The 18,898-nt window shown below is 32.0% G+C and overlaps 1 protein-coding gene across 2 annotated transcripts; it reads left to right on the top strand.

The window, feature by feature from the left end:
* Positions 1-2,449: 2,449 nt before the first annotated feature.
* LOC139487211 (tubulin alpha-3 chain-like) lies at positions 2,450-18,898 on the top strand. 2 transcript variants are annotated; one of them, XM_071272152.1, is made up of 8 exons: positions 2,450-2,634; positions 9,497-9,722; positions 10,180-10,328; positions 11,760-11,912; positions 12,493-12,796; positions 13,404-13,664; positions 13,987-14,127; positions 16,923-18,898. In XM_071272152.1, exons 1-8 carry the CDS (start codon positions 2,632-2,634, stop codon positions 17,045-17,047), a joined length of 1,362 nt encoding a protein of 453 aa, XP_071128253.1. In that variant the 5' UTR covers positions 2,450-2,631; the 3' UTR covers positions 17,048-18,898. The 2 variants fall into 2 exon arrangements, with proteins under 2 accessions (XP_071128253.1, XP_071128252.1); XM_071272151.1 differs by lacking the exon at positions 2,450-2,634 and adding an exon at positions 9,274-9,352.

Genomic DNA, 18,898 nt, shown 5'->3' with positions numbered 1-18,898 from the left:
TTTATTTTTCTTGTGGTTTCCCTTGTTGTTACTACAACTGCAATCTTACAATATATGGTTCAGGCCTGAAGTTTTGACGATTAAAGCTGATTATTTGTGTTTGATGCCACTTTTAGAATTCTTGGCTTTATCGCGGCGACAAGTGTTTATTGTTTGATAAAACTTGGTTGTTTGGAGACGAACACCGTCCTTCGACAGTAAAACATGCAATCCTAGTCGATCAAGATCTGAGTCGAACGCACCTGTCATGTTTAAAACGTTAGTGTTTACGCACTACCGATTGCTGTACACGAGACCAAAGACCACTCGGTTCTTGATCTGCAAGGCGTTTCCTAACCATGATAGAACATTTTCCGAAAAGGAAAGATCAGTTATATTGTTTTTTTTATATTTTGCATCGCTTTCAGAATATTTCTTATATTTTTGATCATTTTTATAAATAAATTACTGTGTTTCCCTCTGAAGGAGCTTACGAGAGGCTTTACCCAGAAATCTTCCTTTTCCTTGGATACATATGACAAATGTTTCGATATCCGTATGCATATGTATTTCTCGTGCCAACGATTTCAATAAAAAGTACGAATATCTTATGATAAGGGAGACTACTGTAAATTTATATTTTGAAGATTTGATTATTTGAATTTTTGCTGGCGATACCTTTGAATCTTGTCTTAATAGTCGATTAGTTGTGGTTTTTAGTTCTTTTATAGCCGTAGCATATGGTGCCAATTTGACGTAATAAAATTAATTCAACAATGTTTATATTTTTAAGAACGTTCAATATCTCAAATCAAATTATAATACTTTCAGTCAACATTCCCTAAATTTTTACCATTTATCCAGTATTAAAGTTAAAAATAATCACGTGTACCCCTTCCACATACAAGAGCTTTTGAAAATACAAAACAAAAAGAGTTATAATACTGATATCTAAAAATATCCAGTCAAAAATAACATGTTCGCATTGCAATTATAGAGCTTCATCATTTTGGAAACGACTCATTGGTCTAATGATAGCAAACTCGCCTCAAGTGTTGTTGGTTGGTTCGATCCCCGGCTGAGTCAACCCGTTGGCTTGGAACATGTATATGCAGCTTCCCCGATTAGCACACGATACAATGTCGGACTTTATGTCGGAATAATGTGCCCGGGTATAGAGTAACAAGTATTCATGCCGACTGTTACCTTGCAAACTAGCCCGTTCAAATTACGGATTATAATTTTAGTTTTGTACAAAAGTAGAGTTCATATTACTATCACAGTTAGAAACATGTTTTCGTCCTGATTTACATGTAATATTTGCCACTGGACGTTATCATCATAATCATCTTTTTGGATATATGAGTCCTAGCTAAATAGGTATTTCAGATTTTTTTTACAAATATATGCATGCATCCTTCATTCTGATACAAAAATGATCGATTTCTTAGTTTGCTAAGAATACTGGGTTAAGAAAGAGAAAAGCATTTGAATTATTGCCATAATGCAAGTCAAATGGGATAGAAGTAGATCAGCTAAAAACTTTTATGTTTCACTGCAATACAGAGATGGGCATATATACCAGTTTTTTTCAGTTGTTATAGAATAATAAAACAAGGAACATTTCAATAAACAAATATGCATTTTATATTAAACTAAGGTAGCCTTGATTGCCATCTGCACCAATATTATCATATTAATGTAAATTTAAAAGAAATGGTTCGGAACATGAAACGATTTTAAGAAACTTTATAGAAGTGTTATTTCAACATAAGAAATATATGTGGCATGTTAAGTTCTGTTCTTTCTTCCATCCTATCATCTGATTTTAAGAATTGTCTTAAAAGCATTCTGTGTACAATTCTCTTCATGTCGCAACCAAATCACGGACACACGGGTATTTTTTGTATGTTTTGTTTGCTGTCATATAAATGTGAACCTAACATTTCCTTTTACCGATGACCCACTTACTATATATCATATAAAAATCAAATGACAGGTGCAATATATAAGGGCACTAGTAGTCTTGTGTCTTAAACCGCCCACCCTACCACAAACAGATCCAAATGACCCCAAAACTTTTGTTTGTTTTTCAAAAGAAGATAATAGAGTTGATTTTTTTTTAAATATTTGTCAGTATTTCAGTTTTTGCTGAAAACATTTGTTTTAAAGATACCTGACTGTATATAGTGGTTGATTCGGGAACAAATCGAATGCCACTCTCCCCATTTGATTGAAACATATATATATTTTTTCAACAATAAACCTTCCATTTTTTTCCTTCGGTTTTATATAATCACGCACCCCCTTTCAAAAATACAGGATCCACCCTGATATAATATATTGCCGTGGACCGTGGAAGTATTATTACAGAAAAGATTATTTCCTATCATATCAATTGCACATCCTGATCAGAGTATTGCATATTGATTATGCATCGTGACTAACGTTCAGAAAATATCAGTTTTACACTCAAACTTTTACTCGTCTGCAAATCATCATGATTCAGCTTTGATGACATCATCACTAGTATTGTAAAAACGGAGATCCTAGACAAAGGTGCGTTAGTTGTATGTGGTTCTTCACTCGCCTCGGCTACAACGTACTGCTAATCTAAAAGAGGAGAAACAGAAAAATATCAGACAAAGAAAAATGGTAAGGGAACATATTTTCTCGTAATTAACATGATTTTCAAATAATTTTAATCAATTACTTGATATTCGAGTTACACGTTTATTTTTTATATTATGAACATAAAACACGGTCCGGTACTATAAACTTGATAAGCATGAATTTTGTTTATTCCATCACCATTTTATAATTAGATAACCTTGATCCATTTAGAATAGTTCCCCCTCTTTTCTAGTTCTGCTACTTTTCTTACAACTCTTTAGCCCAAAACAAACAATCCTGATAAAGTTTACATATAGCTGTATATATATATATAAAGAATGAAAAAGAAAATTAAAAAGTAATCGTTTCCCAAATCTAGATCTCTAATTAAAAGATAAATAACAATTATTATTACATGAAAACGGATCTATATAGGACCCCCCCCCCCTTTTTTTTCTATCCATCCAACTGCATTTTTTCAGTAATTGTTCGATTACGAATTTTCTTTCGTTTCTTATATTTCGTCAACGTGTTTTCTGTCCATAAGAAAACCCAACTCTGTCAATGTATACAAATAGCTATATATCAAGAATGTAAAAAAAAAAATGAATATTAATCCTAAATACTCAAGCGATATCTCTTAGTTCAGATTCAATTAATACAGCACAAGATAAATAACTATCATTGCATGGTATTGGACAACTGATCCCCCCTTTTTACTGTCCTTTCCCGTTAATAACAACTCTTCAACGTGTTTCTGGTCAGTCAGAAATTAACAACCCTACTTATGTAAGCAAAAATATCTTTAAAAGAAAATTGAACCGTCATCCTTTACTTACTAAAAATCGACATCTCTAAATTCAAACTCGGTTAGGGACAACATCAAAAGATCAATGTAAGATAAAAAAAACTTAATTCAAATAGTTTGGGGGTGGGGGGGTTGAACTGCTGCAAGATTTGGTTATCCGACATTGATTTTTACATTTATCCATATGGGTCAATCAATTTTTTCCAAATTAAGTTAAGAAGGGGGTGGGGGGGGGGGGGGCTAGTGAAACAACTATGTGAATTAAGTTTTTTATCCTTCATTGAACTTTTGATGTCATCCCTTAGTTTTGCAAACGATTTCTACTAGAATTCCTTGAAATAACAAACTAATCTTAATTACGAATTACAGAAACAAATTTTATATGTATTAGATGAAACACCTGAAAATTGCCTACATCTAAACTTGCAAGAATTTTCTTTGTGGTGATATATCTTCAGAGTAACATCTGATTGCAATAATTATGTTAAGATGTAGTGAACAAACATCTGTTCTGCTGAAAAGATAATATAGTAAGTTTTACTTTCTACAGATAAGAGGTGTCAATTTTAATTTGTACTTAGTATGTCTCTTTAAGTGTATGCTAGAGAAAGGATCAGTAGAATGTTTTAACAGTTAGACAATTTTGAACCTAGCATGAGTCTATGATAAGACAATATATATGAACTACATGAGTTCATAATGAGACATTTTACAAACTACATGGCCGAGTTCACTTAAACCTCTCGAGTTAACTTTACCTACTCGGGTTTCAATAATCCGAGTTTACTTGAACCACTCGAGTTGACCCCTCGTATTCTGGTTCCAACACTCACCGAGCCAGGGAAATCCTTGAATGACGTCAAACCAATGAGATTATTTCCTTTTTTTATGCGTGGTCAGGGCCTCACCCTAGAGTTACTTAGAGTTGTTCCGAAAAGCAACTCTAGTGCGTTCAGGTGATACCCTTGAAACTCTGAAGTCGATTCTAGAGTTTCAAGTGAACTCGGCCTATGAGTTCATAAACAGACAATCTACCAACTTCATGAGCTCATAGTGACACAATTTCTGAACTACAATGTACATGAGCCCATAATAAAGCAGTTTTGTGATACCATAATGTCAATGTATGTCACAATCTAGGAACTTCATGAGCCCAATAATGACACAATCTTGGAACTTCGTGAGCCCAATAATGACACAATCTTGGAACTTCGTTAGCCCAATAATGACACAATCTAGGAACTTCATAAGCCGAATAATGACAAAATCTAGGAACTTCTAGAGCTCATTATGACACAATAAAGGAAAGCCATGAGACCATTTTAAAACAATCTTGTTCCTTCATGAGTTCATTATGACACAAACAAGGAAATTCTTTAGACCATTATGACACAATCTAGGTACTTCAGGAATCCATGATTACTCAATCTAGGAACTTCATGGGCTCATACTGACACAATCTTGGAACTTTCTGGGACCATACATGCACAATCTATGAACTTAATCATTATGAGACCATAATGAGTCTTTTGACACAATAAAAGAACTTTATAGACCTCATCATGACACAACCTAGAAACTTCACGAGCCCATAATGACACAATATAGGAATGCCATGAGACTATACTAACACAATCTTGGAACTTTCTGAGACCATAATGACACAATCTAGGAACGTCATGAGACTATACTTACACAACCTAGAAACTTCATGGGCCAATCATGACATAATATAGGAACGGCATGAGACTATACTAACACAATCTTGTAACTTTCTGAGACCATAATGACACAATCTAGGAATCACAGGATCCAAAAATGAGACAATACAGGATTTACATGAGTCCAATGACAATGACACAATCTAGGAACCTCATGAGCCCATAATGACACAATCTGGGATCCTCGTGAGCCAATTATGACACTATACAGGAACTATACCGTACGAAATATCAATTACATCAAAAGTTCAGAAAAATAATTCCGATTTTTCACTGGTAACACGTGCCTGCCCTTTACGAAGCTTTTCTGATTGATCCTGATTAATTGCTTTTTGCTTAACGTTCAATGGCAAATATTTCATGCATATTTAGGACGCGAACAAATAATTATAAATATAATGAAAACAGCGGTTTATTGATTTCACGCATCTTCTCCCAAAGGTACGTTGAAAGTCTAACTGTGTTTTTCGTACAATAACTGGTAATTTGTTATAATTACAAGCCAGACTTAAAGCTTTTTAGAAAGCTAAATATTGTAAAACGTCTGCAATAATAGTACATTAATCAATTTTGGTATCTTGTAATTGTGTATTCGGTAACAACACATCAATTGATTTAGCAGTGAGAGTGTAATACACAAGGACAAAAAGAAGGTGGAAGAAAAATAATGTGTTATCAAACAATGTCTGTAAAAATGATTAATTTTTGCAGCGTAAAATGGGTTTATAAATATTTCCTGAAATCTTGTAAACTTTTATAAATCGCTTAACTTCTGCTGAAAGATCTGTAACAGATTGAAATTGCATGATTTCCCACTTATATGATATAATTTGACAGTATTTTTTAAATTTTATGTACTATGTTACAGAAAAATAAAGGTATGCAAATTCTAATTTTAAAATCTTGTTGAGGTCAAATCGAGATCAAAATTATTGTTTTGAAGTACACTTCAAGCAAACAAAAATAAGGTTTTGCTCTTTTTCGCGCTAATAATTCGTGATTAGCAGTCATTTTCGCTGACATCAATGCCATTCGGGACAATACAAATTATTAAACACTTCTACAAAACTGAAACACTTTAGCCTTATTTCAACTGAACTGTGCCCTCGAGCTTAAGCCTCAGTAAATTTAACCGAATAAAGCGTGAGAAAGTGGGAATCGCATCATCTTAATGTTCTTTACAATAGATCGAAATCTCATTAGCTGTACTTTATCTTCGTTTAAAAGCACTTGCAGAATATATATCATACATTAACTACATAGGCAAGAAACACTCGGGGGAGAAATGCACATCTACTGCACCGCTAATTCCTCGCAGATTCGCTCGCAGAAACACTTATACTAAAACAAATATATATCAAACATTTTTACACATTTGGGTTTACTGTAGTTTTCTTCAACTTTCATCACTAATTTCGACTAATATCCGAGTAATTACATTGATGTCAAGAATTCTATAATATATTTAGCACATTGTATCATTCGCGTTAATCGTTTAATCTACTTGCCAGTTTCAAATCATTTTCTGAATTGTGTAATAGGTAAAAGCAGACAGCCTTGATGGTGGTATTGCATAATTTTTGTAATATTCAATATAGTGAGGTAAAATTGACTTGATATTGTGTTGTAAACTGAAAGGTACTAGTATACGTGTTATATATACCCACAAGGCCGTTAGCCCGATGTGATATAACTTATTTTCATCTTCATATTATGATAATTGCAAAATGATTACAGCAGTTTGAAATCTTATTTTAGGATAAAGTGATAAATCATTTTCAGACTTCTTTAGGGAATTAAGTTTGTTATATATCTGTTGCGGAAAGCACGCGTCTGTTGTCTTTTTTTAAATTGCGTGGGATCAAACTTCCGAAACTACCAGCCGATCAGCAAGACAAGAAGCATAACAAAGAAGACTGTCAAAATTCATATATGTACAAAATAGCAAGACAAAAAGCACACTGCAAAAAGAAAATCACAGGCTAATCATACATATATATATACCAAAAATTTTGACGGCATTTTAAGCCTCACAATTTTTGTTTGATTGTAAACCACACATCCGTGAGGAGTGTTTTTATTTAAACTAAAACAAGGATTTAGGACATTTCAGCAACTTTAATAGGTATATGTGTTTAATTAAAAGCCATATAGTCTTCTCTTCTTTTTTTTTAGACTTTTCACAATCTAAAAATACTTAAAATTTGATAACGATACCTTATTTTTTAAATTTTATTCAAATTAACAAGTAAACTGTATGAATCATCCAATCAATAAAGAAAATTTCAGAAATGTCAGAATCAGTTTCTCTTATTCTCTGCAAACTATCAGTTTTGATTTATTTGTTTGGAGCAGCAACCATGTTTCTGATCTGACGTGTATAAAATTTATGTATTTTATAAAACCTGGCAAGACATTCACTTTCGTTGTTATAAAATATCAATTAAAGGAAGACGAGACTGGCACATCTTTGTTTTACAAGTTTCTCTTATTATATATAACCGTTACGTTGATAAGCAAAAATTAGTATGTATAAGTGACTTTAGAACAAACACTTGAGGCATGGATCCACTTTGTTTAATTTTCATATAACGTGTAATTAAAATTTCCTTGGTATATTGCAACTTTGTCACTTATTAAATGTGTTCTTGTTTTACCATGAAAAAAAGAATAGATAAGCAGCACGTATACATTGATTGTCATTTTGGTCAGGAGTTACTTTGACCAACGTCAATATATATAAGGTAGCAACCATTTAACTTTTTTAAAAAAAAGGGGAGGGTAGGTGTATTGGTTCTCTTTTTTTCACAGTCGGAAATTTTTATTTAGTTTCTCAACGCTATCAAACAATTTTCTTATCTCAATATTTAACACTATAAGGTGTGGGGGAATTATTTTGATGACATGTACACTGTGCAACTGTACCAACAGAAAACATACAAATGAAAAAGATCAAACAAAATTCATATGAAATATAATATTTATAGTGTAAGTAAAAGTCATTGAAAGATAATATTTGTCTGTTTCTTCCAAGATCATGATAGACAACAGCAATAGGTATATATTAAATAGAAAAGATAAGAATTCACAATGGATCTATTCCTGTCCCAGATGATGTCTGAGAAACAACTGTACCTGTATTATAATATTCACATTTTACGGCATGTGCATGTGCGAAATAATTGCATTTATTATAGGAAAAAATCTTAAGTAAACTCTCTATAAACATACAAAGGAAATTAACGTCTGTAATAACATTTATACAGGAGATTCACACATTAACGCATCAGATCATTTTACTGCATTAAACTACGTTTGAAAACACCATTGAAACAACGTAAAAACAGATAGATTTGTCATGGCAACTCGTTCTCACAATTAGATTCAACTTAACGCCCTATTTCATGTGTCAACAGAATAGTGTTACATCTCATTATGGAACTTTCAAAAATATAGCAAAGTATTTATTCTAAACTATGGAGTTTTGCTATGTGGTTTTTAAAAACATCTTGATTCCTTCAAAATGCACGCATTTCATGCAGATTGTCAGGAAGATTATCCCGAATGAGAAAACTCATCTGCATAGTTGAGGCATATGCTCTTTATTTCAGGAGTCCCACATTAAATCATGTTATTTGCACTCTGCATGGTTTAAGAAAGTCAATATCAAATTGACATGTATTTTTGAACAACTCTTTTTTATCATCATCCTAAATATACAAAGGAATTATAATTGCTATAGTTCTGTTAGTCATACTGCATCGCCATCAAGTATATTATGATGATCAAAAACCTGCCTTTAAGTAAACATTGCTAATCGCTTCCTTTTGATATGCATTTTTTATATCGATAGCACAAAACACTTAATTACAAGAGCCATAATTTTACGTTGTAACTATAATTATTGTAATGTTATGGTATTTATGACTTGCTTAATGCATTATCATGAAATAATCCGAAGAGCCTTTCAAGAGCTGTGAAATGTATGTTCCACGCGCCAGGCACGTTCTGTCGACTGCTGGGTTAGACAGGAGATCATTTTCAATAAAGTGACAACGAATGCCAGATGATTTGTTTCGAAATAAAGTTAACAGACAGATGTTTTGGTTGCGTAATAATTTTTTTTTTCCTCAAGCATAAATTTCCTATCCGTACGGTAATTGCGAATATCGCTGCACTCAAATTTTGCTATGGTTTCGACATGACGTCTAAACGTGAATTCCAAATTACGGTGAAAATTTATTTTTGTAAGATCGTAACCATAGTACCTACAAAGTATTCTCCTGTAAGGAGATAAAAAAAAAGAAGGAATAAACCGGTTTTAATATTTGCAATCTTAACAATAGAAATCTTAACATTGTCTTTCTTTTTTCAGAGAGAATGCATATCAATCCATGTTGGTCAAGCAGGCGTTCAGATTGGCAATGCATGCTGGGAACTGTATTGTTTAGAACACAACATCCAGCCTAATGGAACCATGCAAGATGAAAAGGCAATTATGTCGAGCGGTGACGAGTCATACAACACATTTTTCAACGAAACCAGCCATGGCAAACATGTACCAAGAGCTATATATGTTGACCTTGAACCGAGTGTTGTAGGTATGTATAATGTCTAAAGGCTTGTATTATTTTTATAGTGTGAAGTTGGGGCAAGTCTTTTTTTGCAGATAATTCTGATATTTATATATCATCACATGAATCTAGAAAGACTTCGTTAATGTTTTACTCGCTCAGCATTTAATATATTGTTTTAACGTTGGATGAAAGATCTTACATGGTGGTCTTCTTTAAAATCCCCAAAATCCAACAATGACAAAACTGGATAAAAAATATAGTATCTTTTCTCTGAAGAAATATTAGATATTTAATAGATATAAAGCTTTTTAACTTCCATATATATTGCTTTGAAATGTTATCTTTATCACTTGGTTTTACTATCTTCTTCTTTTTTTGCTTTGTTAATAATAATTATGGTGAAGAAAACAAAGGTGCGTTTTACAATTAACTCAGACATGCACAGTTCATTAAAAATATGTATTCTTGGATCCAATTGTAGATGAAGTGCGTACCGGATCATACAGAGAACTTTTCCATCCAGAACAACTAATTAGTGGCAAAGAAGATGCTGCTAACAACTATGCTAGGGGACACTATACCGTCGGCAAAGAAATTGTTGATTTGGTGCTAGATAAAATACGAAAAATGGTAAGTAGCGAGATAACCAGAAATATATGTTTGAGTATACATGTATGTCTGGGTATATTCATATGAGGCAACAAAACACTCATTGTAAATATAAAACATACACCCATGTCTTATTTGTTCAACTCAATTGTTAAGGTCCGTGAAAGAGAAGATCTAACTTGGAAGTCCGTGTTAGACATTTAAAATTTAACTTCAACAGTACATTGAATATTTGATTGATTGTTTGCCAAACGTCAAAAATAAGAAGTAAATTAAACAATTGGGTTCTGCAATGTGGATCGTCTTGACAATCGTCTTAAGGTCAAGCAACAATAAATGGGCTTATTGCACGTTGGCAATCTTCTTTTTTTTTTATATTAATTACAGATTTTGCTTAAATGGAGTATGCAACCTTGGCTCTTTGAACTTTAACTGAAAATACAAAAAATAATGTGTTTATATCTTTTATTATCTAAAATATTACGGATGATTGCATTCCTTCAAAATAGGATATTTACCTACTTTGAAAGAATTCAATCAGTAATACTTCAGATGATAAAAGAGATAAAGGCATATATTTTTTTTCTCGATTTTCAGTAACAGTTCAATGAGCCAGAGTTGTATGTCAATTTTTATCAAAATCAGGACGTAGCCTAGTTACTACAACTTAAATATGCAGAATATATTGGCCACTGGACGTTACTCAAAGAACAAACAATTATCAATTTGACAATGATTTATGTCTTTCCAATTGCGAAATTATTCTTTCAAGGTTGGAAACTTAGAAATGTTAAAGATTAGACAGAAAAAAAGAAAAAAAAGCTAATTCATTATATAAAATTTTCTCTCAACATATGTTTAACTTAATGGTTGATTAATGACACTATCTTGAAAAGAGAAGTACGATATTTCTGAAGCAACTAAATAGAAAGAAATTAGTTCTTGTTTTGATTTTAATGTCTTATCATAATACCGATGCCTCTATGGAAGAATCTTTGATAATTTAGTCGTGTTTTCTTTATTATTTGATTTGCAAAAACCTGCAAATGTTGCTAATATATGATAGCTGCATTACATAATGTGAAAGAATATCAAGAAAAGATATAAAAATAATTTGTAGTACAAAATGATGAATTATATTGTAAATCTTTAAGTAGAAAACTTGAGAAAGTTTATGAGATACCATAGAAACAGACAGCTTAACGTCTTTTGTGGAACATTAAAAAAAATTAATTCAAATACTAAATGAAACGCAAAAAGTCATGTTGGCTCCGATCCTTAAAGTTTCTTTAGCAGTCTTTACACATAATGTAATTTTAATGTTCTTTCGAATAAAATTATGGGTTTTTGGCGTTTTATTTTAATACTTTTCAAATCATGTTAGAACCAAAAAAACTAAAACCATTTACATGTATATATGTTTTAAGAGTGCATTTACGTTTTTCTTTTTAGGCTGACATGTGTACTGGTTTACAAGGTTTCTTAGTCTTTCACAGTTTCGGTGGCGGTACGGGAAGTGGTTTCTCCTCCTTGTTGATGGAACGTCTGTCTGTTGATTATGGGAAGAAATCTAAGCTGGAGTTTGCTGTATATCCAGCTCCACAGGTAATATTCAGTTGTTATTGTCAACACTAATAAGAAAACTCAGCAGAATTTACTTGGTAAAGAAGTAAAGTCATTAACAGTACCGATTTTACAGCAACAGAAGCGCATTTCGAAATTAATGTTTAAACTTATCCGATATTGTAAGTAAATACTAGAGTGACATGTACATTAACTAGATAGACTAGTAAATGGACAATTTTAAGTTAGATATCATCTGTTCCTAGATCTACGGAAGCGTATTAGGGCTATCAAGTTTTAGTTATTTTTCAAATTGTCGACTTTAATCTTCGAATTGTCAACATTAATCTTAGAATTATCAACTTTAATTTGGGAGTTATGAACTTTAATCTTGGAATTTCCAACTTCACTTAATCAAAATTATCGCGTTTGGATGCATGAAACGTGTTTGATTCTTGTTGACTGTTCATTATGCTCTTGAACAGTTTTTTTTTAAGAGACTTTGTGTAGGTATATTTGTAGATCTGACTATTATGTATAGTGCATTTGTAATCGGTGATGATCGTTTAAATTTACCAGAAAGTAAGTTAATAACACATGTATTTCTTTATTTTACTTGCAGATTTCAACAGCCGTTGTAGAACCGTATAACGCCATTTTGACCACTCATACAACATTGGAACATTCCGATTGCGCATTCATGGTTGATAACGAGGCTATATATGATATATGCCGAAGAAATCTTGATATAGAACGTCCGTCCTATACCAACCTCAACCGACTCATTGGACAAATTGTCTCTTCAATTACTGCATCTTTACGTTTTGATGGTGCTCTTAATGTTGACTTGACTGAATTTCAAACCAATTTAGTGCCTTATCCACGTATCCATTTCCCTTTGGTTACCTATGCACCAATCATATCAGGTAATTCTTCATGAAATAAGTCATCATAAATCTTTTGCATGAATTGTTTTCTAAAGTGCAGTATAAACCATTTGTCTGTTGTTGATGTAAACCTTTAATCTAAATTTAAAAAGAGAATATAATCTTGAACAAATAAAACTAAAAAATCTCTTTAGGTAAGCAAACATTCTTCAAAAAAAGCTATATATATAAAAGACATATCATAGGTTAAACTTTTATTTTATATCTCCAGTTCTATTGCCAAGTTTACCGTGAGAGACAGCAAAATGCCACATATTTAGATTTAAGATCAATAAACAATGTATTCCATCGCTAAAAACTTCATGAGAGGTTCACTGCCTTGAGTTTCAATTTTAATACGTTGATTGATGGTTTTCTCTAACTCGAGAAGAAGAAATCAACATGTAAGGTCTAGAAATAAATGTTATAGAGATTCCATTGAATTCTTTGTGCCTTCTTTGCGGTCCGCGTCTAAACTATGTCGATATCTATAAGAAATAAAGTTAATGTGTATTACTTTAATTGCACGGTGCATGAATTTCTCACTGCAGGATAATGTTATATATCAAATGAATATTAAGTTGTATTGTCAACTTATTTATTGCAGCTGAAAAAGCCTACCACGAAGCTATGTCGGTATCAGAGATAACTAATGCCTGTTTCGAGCCATGCAATCAAATGGTTAAATGTGATCCACGTCATGGAAAATATATGGCATGTTGTATGTTATATCGTGGTGACGTTGTACCAAAAGACGTTAATGCCGCCATTGCCACAATTAAAACCAAACGATCAATTCAGTTTGTAGACTGGTGCCCGACTGGTTTTAAAGTAGGAATCAACTATCAGCCACCTACCACTGTGCCAGGTAATATAAAGAATATTTGCTAAAATAATTACACTATAATGGTATTTATAAACTATACAAATTAACCTATTGAGCTGAACCTCCTCATTTTATAGTTCAACAAAATCTTCAAACTAGATTTGTAACATTTGTTTCTTTTTGATATTCTGATTTTACCACAAATAAAAATTAATTTCAAGAGTCTGGTGTGCTATGAGTTGCCATTATTTACTATTCTAACAACTAAACATTATTCGTTTCCTTAAAGTATTATCCTTAACGTAATTATGAATATTCAAAGATTTTGGCAAAATGTATTTTTGTAAGACTTTTTTCCTTGTAGGTGGAGATTTAGCTCAGGTACAAAGAGCAGTCTGTATGTTAAGCAACACTACCGCCATAGCCGAGGCGTGGGCGAGATTAGATCACAAGTTTGACCTGATGTATGCTAAGAGAGCTTTTGTCCATTGGTATGTTGGTGAAGGTATGTACAATTCTAAAATATTAATTGTAATGAAAATAGTAAGTCATAAGTTGTTTTTTTTTTCAAACAACACTTTGAATGTAATTTTACCAACGAATTTAATCTTTTTTTACATTTTGTGATCCAGAAATATTAAATTATTTGGTAAAATTTAATAAGACTAAAACAATTCGGATGTGTTGTTGAAGAAATATAGATGATTAAACTCACCAAGAATACGTTTTACCTACTAATTCGTATCGCATACAAATACGAAAGTTCGATAAAGAGTTGATCTGTTTGTTTATCATTAATTTCAACTGAAAGTCTGTCATACCGATGACTTTGAAGTCACGTATACATAACTTGCCTTTGTCAATCTTTTTCAAAACTAAGTTGCAATTATATTCAGGAAAGATAGTAATTAGTTTTATCGCTATTTTACGAACTTTTCCTTTGCTCTTGCTGACTGATAATTTTCTTTCTCAGCGAAGTCGAGTGATATGAAAAATTATCGCTAGAAACTAGGGGAACATGTGCCGATGTTAATGACATAAACATGAAATTAACAACGTCATCATAGGTAAAATATCGATAAACAGATTATCATTGGTCATCTCAACTCGATTGCTTTTCTCACTTTCGCCGTCACGGCTCAAGCGAGAGAAAATTAATCTCGTTGAGATAACCAACGGTAATTTATAAATAACGACCAGGAGAAAATATTACATTCCTATGTACCTGCCGATATGCTGATAATATTTTCAGATAATTACTGTAGCCCGACAACTGCGTTACCCAACCTAGGTACAAATGCAGACATGCCGTCATGCAGAAAACCATTGCTAAAATAAGGAGTCCGTTTTGTTAGCATGGGAAATTTTGGAACCTAATATCCAATGCTTCGTGAAGGAAGAAAAATATACACTAAGCACATTAATTTAAAATCCTTGCAAAAACTCATAGAGTGCTACGTAGATGGTCTGTTACATAGACAATAATATTGCATTGACTTGACATATCAACGATATAAGGATGAGGCTTAGAAACGGGGAAATGCGAGGCTGTGCCGAGCATTTTCCCCGTTTCGGGCCGAATCCTTATATCGTTGATATGTCAAGTCAATGCACTATTATTGTCTTTATACTGCAATCTAAAAAACATTTTCAATTGTTGTTTATTGTGTTAATGTTATTTATTTGATTTAAATATTGGGAAAAATCCCCCTTTAAAAAGGCCTCATATCACACAGACGGAGAAATATAAAACACGATGAAATGTACATCATTACCGCAATCAATGATGAACGAATTAGTTGCAGACCAAAATATCAACAATAAGCATAAAACATAATGATTTATAGGTTGCAAACAAAAAAAATATTAATAAGGGAAATATGTTTTCCCAAAAATTGCAAAAGAAACAAGTTTGAGTCGTTAAACGCATCGTTGTTTACATTGGAAACAAGAACAGGTTGAAGAGGTCGTATGAATAATTAAATATAATTTCGACAATTTCTATTTAAATATTCATGAGGAAAAGTGATATCAGGTCAGTGAATGTATATGGCATAGAAATATACAGTCAACGCATTTTGACTGCTCAAATAGAACGAGTGCAGTATAAAAGAAAAAAAATATCCAACGTTCCCTCATTTTGCAGTGGCAATTAGTATTTCCAGCTATTCATCTTGGTCGATCTACTTCTTAAATCAGAGCTACTGTGCATTGTAAATTTGTATCTGTCTTGAATATGCCAGAAATATATGCCACTGGACGTCAAGCAAGCAAGATCTAGCATACACAGTTGATCGCGATAACCAATAACTTCAAAAATTCTTGATGTTCCGTAATATAACGTTTTTATAAAGATGAAGAGTATAATATCTTATCAACAATTACTTCAATTGAATTGGCTGAATGAGCGTACTTTATTAATTAAATTTCGAATCAGTAATTAATATGAACAAAATAAGCTATTTTGATATTATGTGTGCTTTTAGTATTCTTATTAATTCCATTCTGATACAAAACATCAATCTTGTATTAATGTAAGAAAGGTTTTGTCAATTTATTACATGGAGTAAAATTGAGAATGGAAAATTAAAAATAATACAAGACTAACAAAGGCCAGAGGCTCCTGACTTGGGACAGGCGCGAAAATGCGGCGGGGTTAAACATGTGTGTGAGATCTCAACCCTCCCTCTGTACCTCTATAGATATTTTATAAAAAAAAGATTTTTTTTATTTGTCGTGCGAATTTCATATTTCAAATCTGACTTATCGCCCTTTGACAGGTAAAGTATCAACAACCCTTCAGTAATATCAAACATCTTCCGCTAACTTAGGATATCCACATGTAATGACAAGATTAAAACGATTCATTGTTACTTTATAAGTTTATAAATTATGTCATTGTACAAAAAATAACATGCAGCTCGATATTTAGCATATTTTTTTTTATGTAGCTTCTTTATTTGGGCCATTGTTTGGTATCAACACTAAGTCTTGAAAATATTTCGTTTTTGGCATCCTAATCTTTCGATATCATGCGTACCCGATGAAAATTTTTTGAACAAGTATTGCCGACTGGTGGGCATTAACATTAATACAATGCGTTATAAAGAATCAGTTGGTTGACTTGGCACAAACGTCCGTCTGTCTGTGCCTCGTAAAACCGATTTCTTATATACCCTTGACGGACATTACTGAAACTCTACACAGTCCCGAACAGAAAAATACCGACGGAAAATTAATATTCATAGATAATAAAAATCATAATTAATACTAAATCATGAATTAAATCAACTTTTGAAGGAATGGAGGAAGGTGAATTCTCTGAAGCAAGAGAAGACATGGCAGCTTTGGAGAAAGATTATGAAGAAGTTGGTGTCGAGTCCACCGACGAAGGGGACGAAGCGGAAGAAACAGAAGAATATTAATTTATTAGATTGAATAATTTCATAACATGGGAATTACATGGGAACAAAATGTTACAAAGAAAAATGTGCTATTTTTATGTCTTCCTATTATTTAATCAAGTTTTGATATGCATTCAAAATGTAATATTTATAAACTTTTATTTTAAGTGTGCCTTTATTGTAAATATTGAATTGTGCCAAATTCTTTAATATGTTTACTTTCTGCATATATAATTTACTTATTAATTTATTCTTTAAATCTAAAGTAACGTTTATGCCTTACTTGATATGACAATAGAATAACTAAATGTAAAATGAACAATTCTACTGTATATGGAAGCATAGATGATGTTTAAATCTTCTTTTTTCAAAATACTTGCACATTCATAAATGTTGGTAGACGCCACAAAAATAGAATTAGGAATTCAAGGTCCTATAGTACAATGCTATTTCTACTAGATATTGGTATTTTATTACAGTACAATCCAATAAACTGCAGAGCTTAACTTTACTTTGGGGCTAAAATAACAATAAACACAAACGCCCTTTCTTACATAGTAAAAGTTACCTACTCCAAAATATATTGTGTCGACTGTCATCACAAAGAAAATTTGTAAAATTTTACATTTGAACTATCGATAATGAATAAATAATCCAGTCTACAGGGCAAAGTGGTAGAATCATTAATTTTTGTCTAATTATTTAATGGTAAAATGCCAACTACAATGTTCCCGAACAGATATTATGGTTAAAATGCTTGCACATGCGACATATCTAATCATCGTAAGGTTTATCTAAAGTTAACAAGCTTGTCAGGATATCGGTTTTATTAATAACTTTATCAGAAATTAAATTTTTTTTTAAATTTTAATGTAATGATAATGATAATTAATCTTAAAGTTATTTCAAATTTGACAGATAAATTATCACTAAAGTTAATCTTAATTTTGACACCCATATATGTTACAAACTTCTATTAGGATCATTTGATTTTTTTAAAAGGTCTTTTAAGAAGAAAAACATAAGATAGAAAACTGATGTTGTTGACCACACAGCGCCATCTATACTTGACAAACAAGGGAATAGCATTGTTTGTCTGTTTGGTTCATATCAAGAATCCGTCCAATTTACTGTACTAGTGCGGCCCTCTCATCTATAAATCTTATATTTATTCTGCTTTCCTATATAGTTATTAACCTTCATATCAAAACCAGTTATTAGTCTGAACCAACGCCGGCTTTAGATACGTTGTGAGAATATGATAAGATCTGAATGTACTTCTGTAAGAAAAAATACGGGCTAATTGATATGCGTCCGTGTTTGACTATTTTTTAACCCTAGAAGAAATTTTTTAACCCTAGAAGAAATTGTACAAATATAAAAAAAAAAAACTGCTTACTATCGAATTAGTGTAAAAAATGATTGTTTTACTCACTCAAGGTTGTAAGGTTGTTTGCTTCCCAAAAGGGGCGGATAATGGAAAAGAAGTGAGAGAGAGGGGCTTACGGTTGTTCTATTTAGACTTGTGCATTCTAATTCTAAGTAAGTTGATAACAATGTTTCTATGGACTATTTTATCAAAGTTAACCTTATATGGTAGTGTAATTTTATGTGTGAATGTGCTTTTATAAATAGATTGTGTACATGGTTGACCAAACATAATTGACAATTTGTAGAATAATAATTTATTTTCTATTTATTTATTTCTTGAGTTATGATAAATATTTATAATTCATCTCAAACATAGTATATATATACCACTAGAGTGTGTGTATTAGTCTCATTTGAAAATGACTAACATTTCACAACATTTTGAGTTGAGAGAACATGTTTGCATTTGTATTCTTAATGGATTAAAATATTAAAAGTACA

This window comes from Mytilus edulis, chromosome 1 (genome assembly GCF_963676685.1).
Source record: "Mytilus edulis chromosome 1, xbMytEdul2.2, whole genome shotgun sequence".
Lineage (NCBI taxonomy): Eukaryota > Metazoa > Mollusca > Bivalvia > Mytilida > Mytilidae > Mytilus > Mytilus edulis.
The sequence above is the reverse complement of the archived record's forward strand: the minus strand, read 5'-3'. Positions and strand labels throughout refer to the sequence as shown.

What these genes read in the sequence shown, in the direction of transcription:
- LOC139487211 (XM_071272151.1), top strand. Translation starts at nt 9,323, where the DNA reads ATGACGTCTAAACGTGAATTCCAAATTACG. An exon ending in AACGTGAATTCCAAATTACG is followed by an intron (nt 9,353 to 9,496) that starts GTGAAAATTTAT and finishes TTCTTTTTTCAG; the next exon opens with AGAGAATGCATATCAATCCA. An exon ending in CCTTGAACCGAGTGTTGTAG is followed by an intron (nt 9,723 to 10,179) that starts GTATGTATAATG and finishes ATCCAATTGTAG; the next exon opens with ATGAAGTGCGTACCGGATCA.